At 35.1% G+C, this 26,870-nt stretch overlaps 1 protein-coding gene across 10 annotated transcripts in view; it reads right to left on the minus strand.

The window, feature by feature from the left end:
- LanB1 (laminin subunit beta-1) overlaps positions 1-26,870 on the minus strand; it is a 121,945-nt gene that overhangs the window by 49,664 nt on the left and 45,411 nt on the right. For 4 of the 10 annotated variants that reach the window (XM_067093024.1, XM_067093016.1, XM_067093022.1 and 1 more), the window contains 14 exons: positions 25,935-26,056; positions 25,670-25,800; positions 25,221-25,389; positions 21,068-21,196; positions 20,431-20,583; positions 19,482-19,713; positions 15,562-15,750; positions 15,234-15,413; positions 14,631-14,681; positions 12,703-12,919; positions 12,259-12,367; positions 8,366-8,416; positions 3,788-3,949; positions 388-508 (listed from right to left, as the gene is read on the minus strand). In XM_067093024.1, the coding sequence (XP_066949125.1) occupies positions 388-508; positions 3,788-3,949; positions 8,366-8,416; positions 12,259-12,367; positions 12,703-12,919; positions 14,631-14,681; positions 15,234-15,413; positions 15,562-15,750; positions 19,482-19,713; positions 20,431-20,583; positions 21,068-21,196; positions 25,221-25,389; positions 25,670-25,800; positions 25,935-26,056 (2,016 nt within the window). The remainder of the gene's footprint in view (positions 1-387; positions 509-3,787; positions 3,950-8,365; positions 8,417-12,258; positions 12,368-12,702; positions 12,920-14,630; positions 14,682-15,233; positions 15,414-15,561; positions 15,751-19,481; positions 19,714-20,430; positions 20,584-21,067; positions 21,197-25,220; positions 25,390-25,669; positions 25,801-25,934; positions 26,057-26,870) is intronic. The other 6 variants (XM_067093026.1, XM_067093020.1, XM_067093023.1 and 3 more) reach the window with 3 other exon arrangements.

Below are 26,870 nucleotides of genomic sequence, written 5' to 3' on the forward strand. Positions count from 1 at the left end.
CTTACTTTTGATTAGGATGGGTGACAGATGTGAGGATTTTATCCCAATTAGCAAAGTAAAGGTTTGTCCTTGTAAAAATACACTGATATTCATTTAATATGAAGACACTTTGACTTAGTACCCTTGTGCATAAGTTTTTTATCTCTGCACACAAATGAATCCATGCTAATGGCACAATACCATCAATTGTAGTTTCCTTTACCTACTTACCCGAAGATATCTGGTATTTTGATAAGCTGTGATATTTTGATATAACAAAAATCTTAACAAACTGGGCTTATTTTCATGGTCAGCCAAATAACAACTGAATTCATCTAATACAGAGACACTTATCATTCAAGAGGTAATCATAACCATTAGAAATCATTTTAAATAGACTGTACTTACTATCAGGTAGACTTATCACCATCTGGTCGTCTGAAGGCCTTGTGTTTCCACATGGCCCAGTTGGGTCAACTGGCTCAGGGCGTTCTATGGTAACCAATACATTTTCCCATTCTCCACGGAACTGTCAACAAAAAGTACGTAATTTTTAATCCAATTTAATCATTCGATAACAGGCAAAACATGAGTTTTATACCTGTCTTTATTGAGGAAATGCTGACAAACAAGTTGGGTTACATAATCATTAAACCTCAGTTCATTATCAGGTAATTAACTATGAGCGGACATGTAACAAGAATAAACATAATGATAGGAAAAAATCACTATTTCATGCCACTTGACTGATTAACTGGTTAATCCAACTTATGTCAAAATGTCAAAGGCCACTGATGCCAAAACTAAACATATTAGATATAAAATGTAAATATTTTTTTTCATATAAAGATTTGATTTGATATATGAAAGGTTGATCTGACAACCTGGCACTTAAACAGTACAGTATTGTTTTTCAGTATTTCATAAGATGTCCCTCTACTTATAATAATTTGAGTAAGAATTTTGAATTTTGGTCTGCTGCTGTGGCAGAGATATGTGGTACGATACTCTTTCCTGATGGTAATCAATTGTGCTCAGCCAGCATACACTCAGCCACTCTGTAGCAATCATGTATGGAAGTGTAAAAAACTGCAGTGTAAAAAATGATACCGCACTGAAAATTTTTATGGTTTGTTTTTACATGTCCAATAAATGTCCAAGTGCAAGCCTCATATAAAATTTAATATTAGCCAATAACATGCTGTAACAAATCACATCTGCAATAATCTTAAAAGTACTCTAGAAAAAAAGAAAGCTCATGATTTTATTCCTAAGTTGATATTGCTTGGCACAGTCTACTTTAGTCAACACCCATCTTGGAGATGCAAAAGTGAAATACTGATGGCAGCAGCTGGGTGGTTTTCTTTACTAAAGGAGCCTCTCCCACCATCCGGCAGATCAAGACCTGAGGTGTAAGGCAATACTGTAGTGTGTTTGATTTGAGCAGAGACATGACATCAACAGCCACTAACAGTATTTATATGCATTAACTTGCTACCTCTCTTCTCTCCTCCTTAGTGTGCATGCCAGGTTTCAAAATCATGCAACAAGTTTGATCAGTTTTACATACTATCAACTTCCAGCATTTGCAAATCGACTCATTCCTCTGTATTTCCTGCTTCACTTACCAAACCTGTTTTCAAGATGTGAGCCTGTTACAGAGAGATGCATACTAACATGCACTATTCTTGCAGTGCCAACTTTATTTCAGGTATTCATGCCTTTCTTGGGCTAATAAGAGTTTGTATTGCTTCTTGAGAAAACATGACAAGTTTAACAACACCCATCAAGCAATGATTACTGTATATTTCTGCGTATAAGACAACCTTTAAATCATAAAATTCACCCCTAAAAGTTGGGGGTCGTCTTATACTACCATTCTAAAAATCAAACCTTGAATTCTAAGTGATGTTTATCGATAGGCTAACCTCAGCCTGGGTGCAATAACCACTGACACATATGAAAAGATTTATCATACTTTATCGTATTGTTGTTAGGGGTTGTTTATGATTAGCAATGAAACGTAAACAAAACAATGGTTTCCCTTTTAAGTGACATATGCAGGAAAAACATGATACAGAATCGACTTTGTCACTTCGTTTACCATATATGCTCATTAATGCGCGATCTTGCGCCCCTCGAATTTTCACCCTTAAAAATGATTTTATCATGTATCTCGTGTATCATGCAAGTTTCTTTTTTGAGAAACCAGATTACTATGGACTAACCTATTTTACTCCATCTCTTTATCTAATCTTCTAGTTAAATAAGTTAAAAAAGTAAAAGAGATTGATAAAAGTATCGTTAGATGCACTATACTTGTTGAGTAAACGAGTACTGTACAGCCATAAACAACCGAACAAGAAACAACTGTTTTACTATGAACACGGTCTAGGCCATGACTATGAACAACCGAATCGGATAACAACAGCTGTTTTGCTTGCATTTCAACCATCGTACGATAGTAAACAATTACTGCAGTTATGTTACAAATGACATTAAGTAGAATAGGACTGATAGATATTTTACATTATACCCTTATTTGCTACGGAGAAAAGATTACAAGGAAATATACTGCTAAATTTAAGCTGCAAGTTGTAGAGCTGAAGCTGAGAAAACAAACAATGTTCAAGCGCTAATGACTATAAATTATTGTGCATCGGCAACATGGATGAAACTCCTAAACTTAGATATGCCATCAAACTCGACCACTATTCTAATCAAAACTACTGGGCATGAAAGAACACATTTTACTGTTATTTTAATGTGAATGGCAAATGCGAAAAAACCTTCCCCCATGGTTATCTTTAAACAGATTATGAATTGATGCCAAAACAAAAATCGTTGTCCACGTTCACGAAAACCTAAACAATGCAAATGGCACATGATCGCTATGTTTGTATTTTATAATACAATTAGTAATATACAAATACAAACAATATTACTGGATACAGTGAAGTAAAGCACAACCTATTAAAAGATTCATGGAAAAGATGTATATTCGTTATATTTGTATTTTATTATACGATACTAATATGTGAATATTACATATGCTAATTTTATATTTCGTGTATGATGCAACCCCCTTAAAATTAGCTTCAAAATTAGGTCTTCAAAAGTCGCATGATACGCAAGTATATAAGGTATTTTGATTAAAACAGCATTTGTAATAACATTATCTTTACATAACCAATATTTCATAAGATACCTGTTGTTGCAAATGCTAGCCTATACACAGATGGTTTTGTAATTTAGCAGTTGTCTTGTACTACAGATATGAGATAAATTCATGAAAATTTGTCATAATTTTTTACCTCGTCTTATCTAAAAGTCGTCTTATACACGAAAATATACAGTATTTATAATGAAAAACTGGATGATAAAAAAAATTTTCTTATATTATCCTACAGTTTTATGAGAGAAGAACATGGATAACCTTTTTCCAAGGATATCAACATTCAAATATAAGGGAGAACTTCAGCATACAACCTTCCCTAGGACTTCCTTGGGGAAAAAAATTGCATCCTCTTTCTATAAAAAAAATTGCCATTCAGTTTACTGAATGTATGTAATATATACAACACAGGTAAAAGTATAAACTCTCAAGTCTTGATTACTACATGTTTGCTTCCAAAAATATAGAATTATTTACCTACAATTTAATAAAATATTACCATAGAAATCCAAAATAATATTTTGAAGCTTTTAGAGGTTATAAATCCACATAAAGATACTATCTCATTCAAAGGATGGACTCGGACTCTTATATATTACACTAGCACAGATTAAAGGCTGAATTTGTGCTTACCTGAGGCTCATAACGTATAACTAGGTCATACTCTATATCTGTTTCAATATTCTCAATTTCAAATTCTAAGTATGAGTTTTCAAAGACACGCATGAATCCTAAGCCAGTCCAAGTTGTTTCCCGTCCATCACGATATGGTTCTCGCATCACGACTTGACAATTCTGCAAGAATATGAAAGCACAGTCAAGCTATTCATTTGGAAAAATAAGAACATTATTCTCAATATCAGAATCACACCAGCACAAACATAAATTTTTCAAACAAGTTGCTTAGGACTAGCAATCATTGAATGACATGTTCTGGTAAAAAAAAAAAAAAAAAAATCAGTTTGCAACAAACAAAATCAGTGTTATCACCAATCTGTCAATAGCATACTTAAAAGACACCAAATCAGTAAGTTCATTACCATCAGTTAGACTTATGGTTCACTTCAAGCCTGCACTATTTGCAATACAGTACAGTAAAGGTAAAAAAGGAGAAAATAATACATATCAAAAGTACGCATAATCTTTTGAAAATTTTAGATTTATGCTCTTCATAATTAGCAGTTCCTCATTATTATTATATATACTACAATACACTGATAAACAATTAATGCTCATAATTTTTTTCATGATAAACAATTGATGCTCATAATTTTTTTTATTCTTTTACAAACTGTTAAAGACACTTTCCTTGCTTACTATGTGAGGCCGATCACCAAGTATAATAATAATAATAATAATAATAATAATAATAATAATAATAATAATAATAATAATAATATCTTCCTGGTCTCAGCAGAGTATATACTGCTTACTTCTAACTTCTCAATCACTTCTGCTGCTTCCCATCCTACTGCTTTGCTCCTCTTATCCTTACATATCTTCCCTATATTTTCTACCTCATTCTGTAGGATTCTTACCTCCTTGAAGATTAAAAACGAACACATATTACATTTATCCACGTTTAAGCAATTTATAGGTGAGCAGAACACATATTACATTTATCCACGCTTAAGCAATTTATAGGTGAACAGACTAGTATTTTGATATAATTATTGTCTAATTGTTAATTCATGCACCAACCACTCCTCTTGGAAGAATTTACTGAGCCAGACTGTTCCAAAGAGAGGTTAACAGTTAAACACTCCAAAGCCCTGCCCTAGGGGTTTACCTGTTACTGTACTATCATCAAAGTATATGAATTTTGTAAAAATACTTGTAACACTCTTCATACAGATCCCTAATATGGCTTCTCAAAGGTATTATTTACCAAGGGCCTTCTATGTATTTTATGGATGTTTGATCACTCGCTGCAGAACTCCAGGGAATTTATTGTTGTTACTCTTGATACCTCTAAGGCATTCCACAAGGGTTAGCCCCATGTTCTATTACCTAAATTTTCTGTTTATGGATATCCTCCTCACTTGTGTGAAATCATCTCCAGTTTTTTTATTTCCCACTCTACCTCTTGATATTGATACAGTTATGCCCTTCCCCATTTCTGGTGATGTTTCATAGTGTTCCATTCTCTCACTTACTGTTTTCCTCTTCCTTGGAAATCACCTACCTCCATGATTTAGTCCTCCATATTTCTTCTGCTTCCATTTCCTAGCATCCTCTACTCTAAACCTTAGAACTCACTACTGCACTCTCTTGCATGAAGGTATCATTTCCTCTCTGTTCTCTTCCATCCAGTTTGGCTGATCAGTTTGATAATAGTTAAATCATACCTATCCTTTTTTCTAATCTTCTTTAGGTACCCAAATGTCACCTACATGAGGTAATTAAAAAAAAAACAAATTACCTCTAAAAATATCTAGGGTTAAATTTTCATGTAAATACTGTATATGTAAATACCTGTAATGTACAAACCTCTCATTTTAGTTAAGCTGAATGTCCAGAGTGATGCAACCACATGAGGGATAAAATACTCATTAAATTATTTTTTTAGTCATTCTTTTAAGTGGCTATTAGCATGACAATAGAGGGCATTCCTTCTGTCTCTTCATCACTCTCATCACCAGTGAATAAAGTCAGTAGAGTTACTTCATCTTGTTATTTAAGCAAGGAAAACTTATTTTTCATTCTCAGAGTAGTAGGAAGTCCTGCTTCTTTATGTTGAAGGCTCCACCTTTCATTCAAATGGTCTTCCTAGTTATGCCGACACAGGAAAGTGTGTTTTGCATATGTATGAAATCAGTTAATATTGACTCTTTCGTGTTTTCGGTAAGAGATTTCCTATCTACCTTATCAAACAATTGCAATTCTGAAGTCACTTCCTTGTTAATCAAATGTATACTATTTGAATTCTCCTCTGCTTATTTTTTACCCATTCCATTCTATCATATACAGAAACTATAGTAAATTTTCTGGAAAATTTGTTGACAATATATTGTTAGGATCTTCTACCATGTATTTTCCGTTGTCAGTGTACGGATTACTTATTTATATCATGAAGTCATGATGTGACTAGAGTTTGATGAGTTAGTGCAATATTTGCTGAATATTTGCAAGTTCATATTAACAGAGCTGTTTAACCAACAATAATTTACAGAATATTTATGAGCTGCCTTGTAAATTTTCATGTATTATATATGTACGAGTGCAATTTAATCAATTTCTTTAATGCTAATCAAGATTTGGAGATTAACATCATGTTCAAAACAGACCTTAAGAGACTGAACGGAGGACATGTCAAAATTCTGGACAATCACATACTGGCAGGTGCACCATAACAATCAACTTCTCAGTAGCTGGTTCATTAGAAGAAGCAATAGCTGGGCAAAAACTCTGTGAGCAACACCATTACATGTGACATTATTTCTTGACCTCTATATTCCTTGAAGTCATTATTGTTCTAGAATTTTAAAGCAAGTCACTTTTGGGAAGTTTGGTTTATCACTGATAATTCAGACACTGAGTTTTTGGAAGTTTGGTTTATCACTGATGGTTCAGACACTTATCTTTATATTAAACTGAGGATGGATCCTCAAACCCTAACCATACAAGACCTTGCCTGGCAATCAATACATAATTAGTCTTGTTAGTTAATACCTTAGTTTGGAAACTGTTTCAAGGACTGACCTTACTCAGACTTCCTAGAAGTCATGGCCTGCCAAGTTCTTGGAAGCATTAGTTCAGACTAGACCATCTTGCAACAAGGCCATCAGAACTTAAGTGTAACCTTACTTCAATTTGGTAAAACCACAAAGAATCCTAGAGGCCCCTAAGGCAAATCTTTCTTAAGGAACTTACTCTAACTCTAACAACAGTTTTTCTGGAGGCATTCATATCCTCCACAAAAATGAATGGCCCCACTACTTTTGGCTAAAAGAAATCATACAAGTTGCTAGCAACCAAAGAGACTATTCACTTAGCTTTTTGAAAAAAAAAAAAAAAGGAAAAGTTACTTAGGAAGCTGTCCTATCTACTCTTCCTACCCTGACTATGTGGGAGAGGATAAGGATGCTCTTCCCTACCTTGACACATGGAGAGGAAAAAGATTATTCAAATCCAAATATTCCAAACTTTTTTATATCTCTATCCATGTCCTCCAAAGGAAAATCATCAAGAACGTTGGGTCAGTCTTAAGGTAGGGTTATGCTTTCACTGAGGTCAGAGTGAATGTAGTTCCAGACTTTTGCCTTTCTTTTTTTGCTTGAACTCAATATATCTCTTGTTCCCTACATCAATACTGGCAAATCAACTTCTGCTACATAATATCTGAGGTCTGTAACTTGCAGTTCATGATTCACTTTCTTGATGGAGCCAGTACAGGTAGCTGCAAATAGGGATATGACATTTACCTAATGTCCTCATGCCTTCATCCTATTTCATTAATCAAAGGACTATGAGGTCTTGGCTTTGCACTTACTAGCAAGTGAAATATCACAGGGGTAAAGATGGCACCAGTGATAGAAACTAATCAATGCACTCACCAACAAGGACTATACAAGAAATATTTAAGCAGAGACCATCGACAAAACCTGAGTTTTGGATATTTATTAACAACCTGGGAACCAATCACCAATCAGACCAATGTAGTCTGAATAAGTCAGGAGTCAGAGACCTTCCTCTTGACTAATTAACAAGCACAAAAATAAGTTTGCAATTTTTAAGGACCTATACAAAATGGAAAATATTTTTGTTTCAAGAAAAAAAAAAAAAAACTATTTTCTACCTCCTTAAATTGGTATGCATCTATGTACAGTACTAAAGGCAAAATTTGGGAATCATATGTATATAAGCTAAAACACGAAACAATCTTTGGTGGGAGTCAAACTCACTGCTTATTGCCATCACATTAGCTTAAAAAGCTATGCAACACTTAGTCCTTCTACCCTTAACTGGATCTGATGTAGTATGTCTTTTAAGTTGTATGTTTATATGGTATTTTTCACATAAAACACTCCACAACCATTTGCAACTACAAAAATTCAAGCACTAGTGTTGTTAGCACATCAGTATAAAACCACAAACCTTTATGCATCTACCCAGCAAAATGTGAAATCTGCAAAAGTAAAACCAAAACCAAAACTCATTGAAAAGGTTATGGCACCATCACCAAAATATTTTACTTTTCTGAATACATACTGTTCCACTGGATTGTCTGAAGCTATACAGACTTGCCTCTTCACAATAAAGCTGCAATAATAAATATTACATGTTTATAATGGAAGGGATAATACACAACACTGAGTTCTTTGAAGATCACAAATAAATGAAGAATCTAAAAATGATTCCTAAAATAGAACATCTAATATACTGTATATTTAAACACTCCAAGTTATAAGAACAGAATAGGGGCATACCACATCATAATCAGATTTCATGGAAACATTTAACATATTTTTAAAACTGCTGTCTAATACCTGAAAAACATCATCCAAGCACTCACTCAAAAATAGCAAATTCCATACATTAAAGATATTAATTGTTTTCTACCTGACAAAATGTAAAAGATGTAAGCAAAGATGTATGGTAAATTAAATTGAAGTTTCTTAACATACAGAACAATACAGATCTTCTACCAGTGATAGAAACTCACAGAACATCCACACTGATTAGCAAACAGCTACTATTTGTGGCAATTTCATCAACATTGAGAACAATCACTCATCTGTTTGATTCTATGACACAATCAAGCAATGGGATCAGCACGAGAAAACCTCATAAATCATAAATATTCTTTGGTTGCAAATCACTGAAGTGACTTTATGAAAGTCACATTCCCACCAAATACTAAGTTATTCTATTTATGTTCAAATGAAGCACCGCATGAAGAGAGGCAGTCTTGCCATCTACAGAGCAGCAACTTGCAATAGAGTAAGGTAAAGAGGTTGGTGTGGGTATAGTTACGACATGGAAGTCATTTCAGGTCAAGTTAAATAACCCAGATTCTAAAATTATGATCTGGGCTACTACTTGATCAAGCTATTGGAAATCAATGACAGGAATCATTACTACATAAGGATTTTGGTAGCATTTATGGAACAAAAAGGCCTACCTGGTTAAGGTAATTTGAAACAATCAGTGAAGAGGTGATTAAGTAAAAAATTTTAAACAATATTTATTTGTTTCATTTAAATCCTAACACATACGGTTAATACTTTGGTTTATCTTGAGATTACCCCCGATGCTTCAGTACCTCTTGAAACCAAGAAAGACAATGGCAGTCAGATTGAAGTACTGCACATGTTTGGGCAAAACCCAGGGTCTGTCTCAGACAGCCTCAAGCATCATTATTGTGCATCTGTGATAGTGATCACTGCTGTTGTTAAGTTCCCTGATGTTTCACTAGTGAAATCCTTTTTCAAACGATTAGCTTTCATTCATTTTACTTTTCACTTATTTCCCTTGAACTTTGTAATTGCATTCAAACAAGATTGGTGCAATTTTCCTGGTTTTCTGGAGCCTGAGGGTTTTGTCAACTGGTCTTCTTGGTATTGGTAAGTAATCACTATTAAGTAAAAAAAAAAAAAAAAAAAAACCTTAATATACTCTCAGATGTTAGCTTTCATCCAATTCTTTGTCAAAGTTTGATTTTGCTTATTATATTTAAAGATCAGGTTGCTGAGTTAAGTGTAAGTTTGCAATGAGTAAGTTTTACTTCCCCCTCTTAATCTTTATTGCATCTGGCTTTACTTACATGCTTTGCTTCTCCTCTCAGGGTTAACAACATAGTTATAATCATAATAGTTTGTTTTATAAGTATTTCATGCCTTTCATTTTTTAAAGTACTGTAAATAGTTTCCTGTTATAATTTGCTTATTGGTATATTATACTTTGTTTATTACAGTTATTGTATCAAGGTTATTCACTTCAGCACCTTTTGCTCACCATAATACAGCAATGAAGATGCATGCTTTCTGCTGTAAGGCTTGCAAGCTTACATGTTAATTTTTGAAATAACCAACATTAATTGTGCAGTAATTTTAGACAGGCTTGTTTACCTGAACCTTTGCTTTACCTGAAAGTGATAATGACAAGAGCCGTGAAAATGATTTTAATTACTTATTACATAAAACTTATTATTCATATTAAAAAGAGCAAGTTTGTAAGAATAATAAAGTTTGACAGAAAACAATTGCATTTCTATTTTACAACTTTTGCCCTCAGTCTCTTGCTTAGCAGTGAGTTCTTAGAAAGACATCCTCCTCCGGGCTGCTACTGTTACTGCAAAGGATTTTTTTGCCAATGCTAGATGAACTGTTTCCTGTTGCCATTTGGATGCAGTTTCAGTATGGTGCTGCATTCACAGCCAGACCACGGCAGCACAGTGGCATTCTGAAGGTCACCCATTTCTTCAGGATTGAGAGCTGCAACTCAAAAGATGCAACCCTAGTTACTTAAACTGCCAGAGCCACAAAAAAAGAGACTTCAGGTCTCATGACCATAGCCACTCCGATAATAAATTGCAAAAAAAGCCAATCCAGTTTTCATTTTATTGATGCTCCACTATCCTATGGAGCCACTCCAATTCAGGAGCTGTTCTAACAAGAGGCACCTCACTGATATAGTTTTGTGACCAGAGTACACTTGCTATCAGAGCTACTCTAGAAGCCACAGCCATGAACAGAGCCACTTTCATTTTCACTTCAGTACTGATTATGCCCATATGGAGAAAAACTTCCAACCAGTGCTTCTCCCACCATCACCTCCCCCGCCCCTCAAGCTACAACTCTCATAGCTGATACCACATAAGCAGTAGCAAAGGTGCATGTGGGGGATTTTAGCAATATCTCTTCAGGAGCACAGGTGACACAGTTTAGCAATCCTTGTTCTGTCCTCTACCTCTAATGAAGTACTTGAGCACATAATTGTTTATTATGGCCATTTAAAGTGTTCCAGTTTGGTTTACAGACTGAGGAGTGGGGCTCCATCCAGCATCATGGCCAATGTCATCTAGCAACTACAATTGCTTACTCTGATGTCAAGAGCTTTGAATAAGGTTACTCTGGTGGCAGAAACCATATCAAGAACCCCTCCTTACATTAACTGGGCTGCTTCAATGAATCAAGCAGCAACATTTGCATAAATCAAGGGCCAAAACCTCTCCTTTGATACCAGAGATTTTCTCTAACCTTCATAATAGTAACAGCCATAACAGTTAAAGAGCTGCTTCTTCGCCAATGAGTGAAGTTATGCAATGTTAGTTTTTATCAGTTCTTATTGAGATTCTTTGCATTATTTTGCCCTTGCCTGTTCAGGGTAATAATAATGGCCAAAAGCATGTTTTACCAACAAGGTGATATAAAATTGGTAAATTTGTTGCTAGTGATTTCTAGTCAAGGTCACTTTCAGCAGTACCTTAGGCAGATCTGAAATATTTTCAATCTGATGAGACAGTAAAGCCAAGGAAGACAGTGGTCAAAGCCAAGATTGGAGGGCCCAGCTTTCTTAATCAGTACTATTCCACTAACCAGAGTTGGGCCCATAGGAGCCTTGACCAGAGCCACTCTAGCAATTGAGACACTAGCTGCTAAAACTAATTGTAAAGTTTAAGAAACAGGGCTTTATAATATAGGAAACACAGGCCCAGTTGGCTGGTATAACTAGTGGCATTGAATCATCCTATGTTAATACAGCATGAAAATTCAGTTAACTTTTTGCAACAGACCCAGACATATCTTTGTCACCTTACAATGACAGCGTTTTAAGTACTGTAGTTTACTATATAAGAGTAAAGAAAAGGCTGTATCTTAATGACAGCATTAATAAACAAATGAAATATAGAAAAATATAATCCTCTGAACATTTTAAAACTGCCTTTATCCACTGTGATTTAGCTAGTTTTGAGTGAAAACAACCTTTAGCACAAGACATCTGAACTGTCATTAAAAATAACATGTTGACAAAGCCAAACTCAAGGAGAGTTCAAATTTCTTATTCCCGACACAATTCGGGTTATGTACGCAATGCACAAGCACAGCATCATTTGATCTTACATTTACCTACAACTCTCTTTAAAACATGCATACGCTTACCTCTGATCCCCTCGACAATTCTGCCTCATAAGTTAAATAATTCAATGTGGCAACATAATATCCTTCTTCAGGAGTATCACATCGACGACCAACTACATAAGGGCGACACCTGAAGAAAAAAATAAATATAGCTTGCAAAAATACACAGTGGTTTTGGAAAAGTAATCAAGGATAATGATTTTTATAATTTACATAATGGATAATGAAAAATAATGCCAGGGCTTACTCACAAAGGCAAATGACTTACAAATCAGCATACAGATGAGAAAAACAGACGTGATTTAAAAATTTCTGTACAGATTTCTGCCCATCTTCGGCATAAACATACAATGTAAGTGCATACTGTACTGAATTAAAATAAATTCAAAAACTGTTTTAATAAAACATGGAGCTAACTGCAACATCTAATGAGTAATTTATCATTTTACCTAATGGAGCACTTACTTGCACTGTCCACTAATAACATCGCAATTATTATCTAATGAGCCACCAGGATCACAATCACAAGGTTGACAACCATCTGGGTGCTCAGAAAGACCATAGTGCTGAGGCAGACATTGATTACAATCTCTGCCAGTTACGAAACGCTTGCAGGAACATTCACCAGTAAGGACATTGCACCCAGCATTATTAATTGTTCCAAGAATATCGCAAGAGCAAGCTGAAAAGAAAAAGATATTTTAATAAAAAGGCAAACAACAATTAACGACTAAACAAACAATTCACTGTAATGATGCCCTTATTATTAATATTGTTATGCAGTAGTTTAACCAGACTGGCATATCAAAATTCTTAGTTCTAATACAGCTAAAGGACTGTTTTCATATATAACAAATTTTACATAGCAAATTGCTGGTAAAAAAAATTCAATGCAAATTTTGCAAGAACTTATTTTTTCTTCCATACTCAAATAAAAAACTGTGCAAGAGTTTACTAAGAGGAAGATCATACACTTGCTCAATTGTGAACAACACCCTTTAGTGGGTAATAAACCCCAATCCCTTATCCACCTAAACTGATGTGTTGTATATGCACCCTACTGGATAGGGTGAAGGAAAGACCTGAGCATAAGACAACGATTCGCATATATGGAACATAATTTACTTAAAAGAAAAAGACTCTGTAAATATTTGTACACAGCATATACCAAAGCCCTAAGAATACCAGGCAATACTGTACTCATTAAAAACATTTAAAAATAAAATGACAATGTAAGCACAGTACATAAACACTGCTGTACTTAGGCTGAAAATGGTATCACAGTCATTAAAGGATGTAGAATTTTTCAGTATATGGTCACACCATTTAAAAAGACTGTAGAGTATGTTGACAGATGGTCAGCAATAAGTGATGTGAGGAGCACTGTGTTGGCGGGCAGGTAAGAGATAACCTGCTAAGAGTGGTATCACCCAAGAGCAAGAGCAGTCAACCCTAAAGGGATAGCACTAATATATTTAATGAAGAGCAAGTGTAAGTCAAACACACCTGATGGGACTAAGAAATGCCTCAGGAAATGCACTCATCTGAGACTACCTCCCTGTGGGAGATCATATTTGCTACTTATTTACTCTTTTCACTTATTCCTCAGTGAGATACATAGCATGGTACCTAAGCCTAACTCTCAAATATAGGCTTTCATAATGTAAAAGGGTCATTTTTATATGAACATACAGATTTACGATCTTTTGTACTTACCTCAGTTTTTCACACCAAACCTTAGCATTTCATACATTTCCATAATTAATGTTACATTTTACTGAACATTCATTTTCTAAACAATTGTGTGAGAATTCCACCTAAATCAAAACATTTAATGCTAAACTAACCATGCACTGGATGCTGAAAACTTTACCAATTCCAGAGCATTTAAAACAGCATTAAGTATTTGTTACATAGCCATAAACTGGTAAAATCTATCAACAATAAGAAAGCATTAGGAGTCTGAATTTCACACTCAATAGAGAAAGGTATGAATGGAGTTGGCTACTTTATTATGTATTTCCTCTGCTTTGATTGATTTAAATCACAAAGAATATTAGCACAAGGTTAAGCATATCTATACCTCTATAAACTGAACAAGTACTTTTTTTGTGATATGATTTTCATATCTCATCAAAGCTTCCAAGCTCGTAGATTGAAGCACTGCTTATGAAAGACAAATTTTAAAGGCTTGAATTAAAAAAAAAAACTACAAAACCTAATTGCACAAATAATAAAAACAGCATGCAAAAATAAAGATTACAGCACTATTAAGAAAAACTAAAACAGTGCCAGATGCTAAAGGGACTGGGTAAAGTGCAAGACTCAACTCTCAAGAAATCATCAGAATCAGAAACACTACACACAAATGGACTATTTTCAATAATCCTTACGTATCTGTGGCCATTCTGATTTTGGCTGAGACAAATAGTCTTCTGGCATCCCTGCAAAATCAATATTTTTTCTTAAACTGAAACAGTTTCGTACTGTTAACCAGATTTCTATAATACCAGTATTGGTCTACAACACTGAAGAATAAACTCTGATTATCATAAAAAACAGAAATTTGGTAGAGATGAAAAATCTCATATTCCTACATGATATTAAAAAGTATAAAGTTTTCAAGAATCTATTTCTTTAAAAATATTTACGCGAATGTTGTACTTTTCAATATCACAATAAAGATGGCTACGTTATACTACTGTATAAGAGCAACTATTAGTATAATATCATACAGACTACTACAAACTAATTGTATTTTACTTCATCAACGTAAAAGATTGCTGGTGGTTACAGGTGTCTTTATATTTGCTAGAGATACAGTTACAGCTTCTAACACTGCCAAGAATTTGCACATGACAGCCATGTCTACCTTAAGCTATGTTCATCTCCCCTAGGTAGGCAATAAGTTAAAAACACCACCATGTATGAAAACAATATTGAAATAATTTTTTTTCTTACATAAAGTTGATAAATTATTTAAAGAAATTACTTACTTTGACAACCTTCAGGGTTTGCTGCTGTGAAATTCCAATAACCAGGTTTACAGCGGTCACATTTTAACCCATCTACATAAACTTTACAATGACATCGCCCAGCCAGCAGTCCCTCAGCAGTGTCCGTTCTTGAATCGCAGATGGCATCATCTACAGATCCTCTTGAATCACAATTGCATGCTACAAAGATATGAAATAATTAGAATAGGCAAAATGAATATCAACTGGTAATATCAACCAAAACACCTTACTCAATATTGACCAAAACACCTTATTTCACTTTTAAAACTTTTATCCCATAAGCAAAAAAACTAACAATATAACTTACGTTGACAGATGTCAGCATCTCTGATATCCCTGCTTGGATCCTGATAATAGTATGGAATACACTCCTCACAATTTCGGCCTTGAGTGTTATGTGCACAATCGTCACAGACTCCTCCAGAGACTCTACCCGTACTCTCATAAACTTGTTGATCGAAGTGGCATCTTGATGCATGATTGTTGCAGTTACACCCTGAAAAATAAATAGCATAATGAGAGCCAAGAAAATACCTTAATTCACTGGCATTATAATCCCTGGTAGGAACACACAAAACTGATAACTACATATAATTATTGACAGAAATTAGGTGAGACCTCTTCAAAGGGTAAGACAACCATATAACATACTATACCAAGTCACTTTACAGCTTTGGTTCTGAGCATAACCATTTGCATGTTAAGAATGCTTCACTCCTCTAAAGGAATCCTTTCTGATGTGCAAATTTGATTTAGTGATCATGTCTGTTACATTATTTCCTTTGAATAAAAAATATAAACCAAACACTTTTCAAGAATTCATCAACAAGGGGAGCTCAAATCAATTCCAAAGAGTGATGACTTGAGGACAGGCCACTACTTGAGGTCATCACCACTGGACAACAAGATCTTCACACCTTCAATATAAGCTCTCTCAGCTCTATCACAGACAACCTGAGCTTGACTTCAATGCTCAATGAAATCAGGCCACAAAAAGTCAGATCGATTGCTTGTTCATAAATGATAAGCTCCTTGTTTTTCATGGTAAGCAACTTGCATGCAGTATTAAACCATGGCTTATCTTTAAGACAGAACTTGAGGATTTTAAAATTATTTCTCTGGATAATAGTCTTAAGGTGGTCATTTAAACACCCAATAATATTTGGATTTCTGTAAATATTGCTCCACCAGGGCTCTATAAGATCATGGTGAATACCATCCCACTTCACCTGGAATTCCAAGTATGACTCTCTTGAAATGTTAACATCAGGAACAGCCCAATCCACCTCCACTTTAAACTAAATCCAACTACAATCAAATGAGCCCATTGGCAAACCTACGTCAAAGGATACAATCCCTGTAACACCTTTGAATACAAGGTCAAGATGTTTGCCAGATAATTGAGTAGGTTCATTTATTAACTGCTCACAACTATAAATAGTGGAAAAACCAACTGATAAGAGATTAGACTAGATGTCATATCAGCAATATCAAAGAGTATGTTCAAGGAAGACAGTCATCTTATAAAAAACTACATTTCTGGATCGGGGTCCCGTGTCACCCGGTGAAATAGTCCATTCAGCACTTATTTCTAGGTAATTCCGTTGCTAGATACCAGAGAAAGCTAAATGAAATGCTGGAGTTATTACCCCCAGAGCGAGCTCCACTAGATGGAGTCGTGTATGGAAAAGGGTGAACTACAAAAACACGGAACCTTAGCCTATAGAGATTCCCAATGTCAAAAGTCCCAACGAAAGAGGTGCCGATTACAGCAAGCCATGCACTACTCATGGACTGTATACAAGGCAACACTAGCCGCATTCCATTTTAACACGTTTTTCTCACACGTTAACTTTCATTGTGATCCTTATTTTGTGCTCTATTTTGGATTTTTTATGGCATCCTCGCAAGGTTCTTCTTCAATTACTTGGTACCAGTGTTTTGTTGTTTTTTAGGCAATTGAGGCTTTATTTTCCTTTAGTTTAATAATTAAAGGGATTTATAACGCCCGCCTCGATCTCCCTCTCACGCCGCCTCTTGACCTCTCTGTGGTCGTGGATCGCATATTTGTTTTGTGTTTTTTATTTGTATCCCTTTTATTTGGGATGTTTTACCAGTAATGATCCCTAACTTTAGTGGGTTTGATTAATTTTTGTTTGTTCTGTACCCATTTACTACGTTCTTGGAAACTTCTTCCCCCCAAGAGGTTTCCTTTTAGGCTGGTTCTGAACAAAACAGCAATAGTGCGCTGCGTAAACAAGTGGTTTTGGACTCGAATTGCTTCGTTCAGGTTATGGTTCATTCTTCTCCATAACCAACAGACGCAGGTGCTTCTGTCTACCACCCTTCTCGTAGGGGTCCAAAAGGTCACTGCTTTTTCCCTATCCAGGGCCTCCCCTGGTGTCGGAATAGTCCTTAGGCGGAGCGTCATTCAGGTAGTCTTGTGACCTTTTCCTGGGCCTGGAAGTAGGTCTGTTTGCAACCCAATTCAGCCACAAACTATCAAGCTGTCCCGTCTGGTATAAACTCAGCCTGCGTCAGCCCCCTCAAACTCTGATGTCCTGGCTTTTTGGTCTTTGTGAATCTTACAGTTTAGGAGGAAACTGATATTGGTCCTGTTATTACTGTTTTCCTGAAATCAGTTAAGGGATCCTACTCTACTGCAGTATGGTTCTGCAGTTAAGTAACTAGCACTCTTCACATAGTTTTCGAAGCTACAGTACCGATGCGCCGCATTGGCCTCGAGGAAAGTGTTTTGTTGGAACCAGACTCACAGGCCCTTAACTTTCATCCCTAAGGTCTGTGTTCGTCTAAGAACAGTACTCCGTCCACATTCGGTTTCCTGGTCTTTGAGTAATGTATCGGAGTTAGCTTCGTAACCAACAATCATCTTGTTCTTATCTTTCCTTGTTAAGGAAGTCCCAAAAATTTTTAATCAATTTAGCTTCTAATGTTAGTTTTCCTGTACTGTCTGCCCTGTCTGATGGAACCAATCAGTTTGGTTTGTCTGGAACCAATCAGTTTGGTTTCCTCATCAGGGGTAGTGTTGTGAATTCCTCACCCTATCTTTCTATCTACAATTGAAGGTCCTCATTTTCGTGGTCACCTTGGAAAGTACTCCCTTTACAAGGTCTGTTTCTGTGTCCAGTTTTCTCCTTGCAGGCTTTTTTAGACAGGACCTCGCAATTTTGTCAGGTCCTCTCCTTTAAAAAAGGGGGTTACTGTCATTGGGTCTGCTATTAGGCAGGAAGTATTTTCTTAATACAAGCCTATTCAGGTGCAATTCTAAGCTCATGATCTTAGACGGTGACCACTTACATTATTTTCATTACATGAACTTAGAGGACCTTACTTATGTTCAGGGTAGAATTCTCCTAGTTTTCAACGTTTATTTTTAAGTCTTTAATAGCATAAGAATGATGTTTATTTCTCTGTTATTATTTCACCGGGTGACATCGGGACCCCGATCCAGAAAAAGGATTTTGACAAAGGAAAAATCTATTTCTGGAGAGGGGCCCCTGTCACCCGGTGACCCACCCTGTTTTTCATTCTCTCCCTCCCTTGATAAACTTCATTCTAGTGAGGTGGGTGCTAACATGGAATGCGGCTAGTGTTGCCTTGTATACAGTCCGCGAGTAGTGCATGGGCTTGTATCGCACCTCTCGTTGGGACTTTTGACATTGGGAATCTCTATAGGATAAGGTTCCGTGTTTTTGTAGTTCACCCTTTCCATACACGACTCCATCTAGTGGAGCTCGCTCTGGGGTAGTAACTCCAGCATTTCATTTAGCTTTCTCTGGTATCTAGCAACGGAATTACCTAGAAATAAGTGCTGAATGGACTATTTCACCGGGTGACACGGGCCCCTCTCCAGAAATAGATTTTTCCTTTGTCAAAATCCTTTTTATTGTGCATTTGTATGTGTTCTGATCTCCATTTCTGAACTCGGTACAATTGTAACAACATTATGAAAAGAGAAGTAATAATCTGACATGCCAAGATTTCTAATATTTTCGTCCTGGTTGCTGGAACTTACATTTAATTCTGTATGAAACACTGACCTTCATCTCTGTAGTATTCTCTACAGATTTATTAATTTTAAAACCTTGTTTAACATAATTCAAACTTAAAATAGATTTTCCTATCCCTTTACCCTTCAAATTTTTATTTTCTTACAACTTATTTAAATATTCAGATAAAATTAATTCATATATTCACAGCACTTACTTTTGCAAGCATTAGACTCCTGCTGTATTGCAGGTCTCCATGGCAAGTCGTTGTAAAAATCTTCACATTTCTCACAATTAAGTCCCTTCGTGTTGTGTGTGCATTCACACTTGCCATGGACCATATTTGGCTGATCTTCTACACCATCCAGAGGAAGACAACGGGAAGCATGACCATAGCAGGAACAAGAACCCCTGACAATCATCTCATGTATGGCATAATAATATTTTTCCTGTAAAGTACAAAATAAAAATCATTTAGAAATGTATAAATAAACATATACATTATGCTAAATGTGAGGTAAAAATCCTTTTTAAAAATTATTATATAAGTATAACGAGGAAGACTACTTCAGTACCATGGTGAAAGGCATTTGCACAAGATATAAAAAGGGAAACCAAGTTCTATACTGTATTATCATGATTACTGAATAACAAAATATGGAATTAACCTTCAAAGCCTTAAAAATTTGTTTCCTTGTTCTGAAATTTTAATAATTTTAGTATTCTTTTAGGATACTCAATTCTAATTTCATTCTCAGTAATAATTAAAAAATAGTTGGAACACATTCACAATGAATATGAATAGAGACTTTTTACAAGTTATTTTCAAATGTTTTTTTCAACAGAAGACAGAAAATAATGCAGCCTATAAGGAACTAGAAAGACATTTAAATAATGACAGTAAGTTTTCTTCATGACTGATAAAGAAGAATTACAGACAAGCTAAGCTGTCCTTATTTAAATAGTAACTGAAATAATTAACATAAAACCATAAAGCTGACTTGTTACTAAAGTACAGTTCATTGACTTTGATACTTTCAGTTTAAACTGTGAGATACTTAACAATCACAATCAATTTCAATCTGACAAATTGAAAGACCATGTACCACAAATAATTTCACCCTTACTTAATTCATGGTGTATTAGAAGAGTAATACAGTACATACCTTTATTTCCTTTCGGTTGTCAAGAAGCTGGTCTCCAAGGGTATGCAGCTTTGTGAAGTTTATTCTCAAATTAGTAATCTTCAGCAAATCTTGCACTTCATCACTGTATGGATCTTCAATGGGAATGTTTGGTGGCAACACCCTGAAAATTACCTAAAAAATGAAGTAATTAATAAAAGCTGCAATAAATATATGTAAAATCATCAAGTTACAAAACTCAAACATAGCATTTTACTAATAATACAAGACCTTCCTTAAACCTACACCTATCACTTCAATTTTAATTCAATAACTAATATGGCATATCTTAGCCAAGACGTGAACTACTCACAAGACAAATGAAATCTCAAGTCACTCTTTCAGTTCAATAATCCACCACAGAAGGGATCACCTTTAATCACTGCCATAAATAACATGTTTAAACTGACAATGGCATATTGAAACACTATTATCTTATTACTGGCTTTAGTAATATCAACTTAATCTGAATGGTCAACCTGTCAACACTTACCCAGAAATACAGTTTTTATTAACATAGCAAATAAATGTCAGAAGGATATTAATATCCCTCAAAAAATTTATCCAGTTAGGGAAACATATTAACTACCAAATAGTAAATAAATTTGGAAAGACATACCTCACCCCCAGTTGAAGGCTCTACTGCAGAGTACCTTGACTCACAGACTACATCATTAATCGCTCTACGAGGTCCTTTTGGTATCCCGGGGAAAGCTTCATTGCAATCATATGCAAAGTACCGATAAACCTGGTGAAAATACATGAAAACATATGATGTGACAAAGTTGCAATGCATTTACTCTAATCATGCACACTAGTTAAACAATTTTAGTCATAAAAGTAGCTAGCCTTTCTGGACTTAACCGTAATACAAGGGAAAACTATGCTAATAACTAATAGAATCCCAATGAATTTACAGTAAAACCACATACAATACTGTAGCACAGTACACCATGTTTTTATAAATGTTATAATACAACGATAACGTTACTTAGGCATTAAACCAACTTCAGATGTGATTAAAAACATAATCTGTCTGTGTAAAACTTTTCTCAATATGGCAAACTAAACTGAAAAACTGATGAGGGAATTATCTGTGGATTGGAGTGAGATAACAAGGGCTTATTAAACATACTAAAGCTAAAGTGATTCTTCTTTCATAACAACAAACCATTTATTTTATCTATGCAAATCACTCATAAAACAATGGTTGGCTAAGGCATGTAGCTCTTGAAAGAGGTGTTATGTCTTCTCTCCAGGGAGAATTAAGCAGTTGGGAAAAAGCTCCATACCCATATGTTCCTGAATATCACTCTTTAGCCTCAGTAAGCTGAAGCTGTGGAGAGTTGCCAGTCAGTGGAGTTGAGAAGAGACCATTGCTAATACAGTAAACCCCCCGTATTTGTGTTCTCATGATTCGCGGACTCACCAATTTGCGGATTTCTCTATGGAACATATATATACACATTATTCACGGAAAATTCGCCCATTCGCTGCATTTTTCACTGAGAAATATTCACTAATTACTGTATTTTAATATAATTTTCATGACTAAATGCACTTTTTGTGATAAATTATTATCACAAAATTATTAGATTACTGACAACTAATGATCTCATTGAAACTGTCATGGATGATTGGAGGTATTGTATGGTATTAGGGCAAAAGCTAGGGTACTAGGGTCAGGATGACAATTCAGTGCCATAATGAGAGATCAAGAAGTAACAGAGGGTGAAATGATGAGTGATGTGAAATATAAGAGTTTGAAATCAATGTTTTAATAAATGATGAGATCACAAAGATTGATATAGATTGGACATATAATGAGAAGAGATGAAGAACAGCTGGTAAGAAAAGTAGTTGATATAGAAGTAGATGACCTGTAAGAAGATGCAAGAAGTCATGGATTATCATTATTATTAAGCAGTTTAACCAGATCAATGAGTCAAAACACATAACTCCCATGGAGCTGGAAAGGAAACTATGTAAAAAGGTAAAACATGAAGATACAGACCAGAAAGAATACATGACAGAAAAAAGTGGAGCTAACTTATTTTCCATCTAACCCAATAAAGGAAAAAGCTGAAGCAAAAATGTTTACAATGGTGAAATGAGTGAAAATAATGAAATTCACTGAAGGTGTTGTAGGTGGGTGAAAATTGGCCTGCAGTTCCCGCAGTCTGCAGATGTGCAACTCTTTGGAGCAGGCACTGCATTTCTAAGCTTGCGCTCATCCCAAAGATACTATGTTGACATAAAAACCTATAGAGTCTCCTAATCTTGGGAGACAACACACCTGAAACCATTTTAAAAAACAAAGGGAAGAAAATGTCACGATCTTCTTCATCTAAGCTATCAAGATTATCAAGAATTTTCTTAACACCCCTAGTGTGAAATGCAAATTTTGTAAGAATAAGTTCCGGATGACAAGCATCAGGGAGAGGGACATCTTCAGCTGATTGCTTAGCTTCAAAAACTCGATGAAGCAGTTCAGTCTTTTCCTAGGGACTGTAACCAATCTACTATCATCTCTTAGTGGTGGTGGAATGGAGGGTAAGCCTGGCCAAAAAATAGATGATGTCAATTTTGTCCACCACAGATAAGGCTGAGTAATTTTTTCAAGTTTCCTCTTCAACAAATTATTGTAATTTCTCTCAGCTGTATGGTAAGTTCTATTCAAAGCACAGGAGACTCTACAAAAATGGTATGATTTTCGTTTAAACAATTTTGTCTCCATGCATTGAATTTGGTCTGTTTGTCATGGTAAGCTCATTTACAGTACATGTATCATCAAACCAAGGCTGGTCATTTTTCCTGAATTTGATGACCTTCCTAGGGACATGCGTTATTAACATAGCCATCAGAATTTCATTTAACTTCTTCTTGGAATCCGAATCTGATATGGCATCTGAAATATTAAGTTCCTAACAAGCTTCAATAATGCCATCCCAGCTCGCTCTGGATTTCAGCCAGACCATTTTTCCGATGGTGACATTAGGAATATAATGATTGACAGATATGTCCATCTCATTGGCCTATACACTCGCAAACCTTGGTCTTGACAATAGCAGGAACATCTGTAAATATGAGGTCTAATCCATTACCATAAATATGAATGGGTTCCTTAATTTGTTGGACAAAATTGGAGGACTCACAGAACTCAAGAGCTGACCAGCCATGTTGATCTGTGGAATTTGAATTAGGCCACTTACTGTGCTTTGCATTGTAGTCTCCACAAATAAAGAATGAAGCTTTTGAATCCTATGTCTGAGCCATACTAATCCTCTCCAAGAGACAGTCATGTAGAGAATTGTTGATATTTGGATTGGGGTACACAGGAAATATGTAAACATTGTATAGCCTCCTCAAAATCTTTAAACAAAGAACCTCACGGCAACTACACTCAAAATTTTTCTGACGATAAATAGGTTATCTGGACTTAGGGTATACAGCATACCTTGCACATGTGGGATGTTATGATGATAAATAAAGTCAGCGTCGTCAAAGATTAAAAACTCAACCTTTGACTTGTTACTACTGTATACAGTACTGTACTTATAAGTGTCTAAGATAAAAACATCAAATGGTAGCTACAGGCACAAATCTGGAGATCAAGAAAATCTGATCTTAAGCCCTAATATTTGAGTAAAATACTCTGCAATTTTTCTTACAGTTATGAGTAGAATGCCCAGGGTTCAGTTCAATGTCACTAGAGAGAATTAAGATTAACAACATAAATAGGTATTAAAACTAATAAACAGACTCATAACAATATTTTAAAAATCAACAGAACAATAAACAATAATGATACAATCAATAACTACAGTATTTACATTATTTAAAAAATTCTGTTGAAAGTATAAATAAACCTCACCATAAGTCATTAAAAAAGTGCTGTAAGCAAACGGTTGACAAGGTGAAGCCAGCACACCTTGTAAGGCAAATAAGAACCCGTCAGGTTTGCCTCAAAACCTGGGGGAGGGCAGTCAGGAAGGATTTAGAAATTATAAAAAACCTAGAAAGAAAAGATTAGGTAAAGAAGAAGGTACCTTCCTGATAAACCACCAAGCAACTTTTGCTTTCTCATCAGCCTGTCCTACACACTTTTTGAAAAACAGGAAAGTGAAAAAAGGAGGAAAAATGCCTGATTGTACTCTCAAGCAAGGGAGCTCAAAACCAAGCCTATGGAAAGCAACAGTACATTGGCTATGGCACAGCCCAAGGTTGGAGAACAAGGTTTGTATTCAGAGTCACCTATTCTTAGAATGGTTGCCTACCAAGGCTAAAGGGTCCCTTCCACCAGCTGGTTTGATTTTGGAGTGTCCTCCTAGAAGAGTGTCTGACAAGACTAAAGAGTTTCTTCCACCCTATCTTGATTTGGAAAGAAAGATATTTCACTAATTGTGTTCATAAAAAAATAGGAAATTTTTTCTCCCCAATTTTTTCAGATATAGAAACCTATATTTTCTGTTTCCTATGATATTACTATAACTTTCTTTCATAGAACAGTATAAATTGAGATGTGATGAGTGACTTCTCTGTTCCATGCTGATAAAAATCTTTGAGAGATGACGTTATGGTCATGACAGGTCAAGCTGTCAATCACAGCCCCAGGATTAAATATGTGATATGTAAAAAAAAACATAATGTGCAACAATAAATACTATACCTTTCAGGCTATTACTTTTCATGAAAAAAAATTCTTTCTATATTCTCTGAGTCACAGCATTACAATAATAAAAGTAATAAACATTTGCTCTTCAATACAGTACCTTCCATGTCTGACCCTTATCAAAAGATCTTTCGATAAGCATGGCTGCTGGTCTGAATGTCCTGAATGTGATGACAAGATGAGTAAGATGAAACTCTGCCTCCAGATCAAGCCGTATACTCACATCTTCTACACCATTTTCACTTTGCCACCACGTTCTTCTTAGTGTACTGTAAAAATAAACATAACTTCTCAACAACACTATGTTTTTCATGATAATTCTAGCAAATTCAATTGGCTACAATAAAGAGTACAAAAGCAAATAACAATACATTGCTTTAATTCATCCTTTGCTTGTTTACAGAAATTCTGAATGATTTAATTTCTCCCATTTTTACAGATAATACATGTATATTACTGGTTTGTAATGTACGTCATATTCAAACATTTTTGTTTAATTTATACTTTATCAAACACTGTGTATGGATCAAATAGTTATATTTCACTTACCGTGCATCAGTTCCATGGATTATATTTCCAATTCTATGGGAAAACTGTGGACTACCCACGAACTGATCACGAGAATCACACCAGAAACATTTTTTCCGATCTTTCAAATGGGACACAATACAATATCGTTCCTGCGAATACAAGAAAGGATACTTAATGAACTTTTTCCAAAGTATACAGGCTTAAATTTTTCGAGTCTCTGGTCAGAAAGCTATACATTAATGAACAATGTGTATAATTATACCTACTGTATAAATATACCTACCCTTCTGGTGAGGCCGCAAGTGGATGTAGCAGTCAGTTTGTCTTGTCGACCTATGAGTAAGTTACCAGTGGCAGGAATGCAAGAGCCCTGGTCGCAAGGATGTGGCACAGTGTGAGTATAACCTAATACAAGAAATAAGCGATTTAAGAAAGGTACTGTAATTTATGCAAGGAATTACAGAACTAAAGTTTGTACAACCTACTTAATGGCTTAAGTAACCCTCATACAGAAAATTATTTTGTAGATTATTGGTTACAAGTTCTGAACTAAAATTACTTCACAATATAGTACAGAATACAATTCAAATTATATATACTGTTGCCATACATAAAAAATGATTCTATTGGCTATATGTATGATAAACACAGGATATATTAGTGAGTTGTTGTAATGTCTATTAGGAAAATCGCCACTTTTCTTTTTTACTTTCATTTAAGAATACAGTAATATAAATTTGAAGAGAAATCTGACTGTAAATTGAATATAACCTTTGCTGGATGAAAATCTTTTTCAGTTTTACTTTTGTTGCCAGAATATGTTCAACCTTAACTCATCAATCATTATTCAAGTCATTTAGCACCACAATCTCATTATCATTTTTAAAATCTCATTCATCTTCTTAGTGTGAAGAAATTTCACCAGGAAGTGCTGACAAGTGAGAATACAGATCTACAAAAATGTATGGTCTATTATAGAGACGATTATATGATTTTGAGATGCAAGGAAAGAAAAAAGCTACACATTAAAAGTGGAGGGGAAGTGGAAAATAAATTATCAATGAAAGTAAAATGACACTGGGTCTTACAAATAATATCACTAGGATACTCTTACAGTAATACTCTGAAACAAAAGAGCAAACAACCCAAACTATACAGTCATTCTGATATGAAGAAAAAGAATATGAATCTTCCATCAAGAGACAAACAACAGTTAGAG

This window comes from Macrobrachium rosenbergii, chromosome 49, assembly GCF_040412425.1.
Source record: "Macrobrachium rosenbergii isolate ZJJX-2024 chromosome 49, ASM4041242v1, whole genome shotgun sequence".
Lineage (NCBI taxonomy): Eukaryota > Metazoa > Arthropoda > Malacostraca > Decapoda > Palaemonidae > Macrobrachium > Macrobrachium rosenbergii.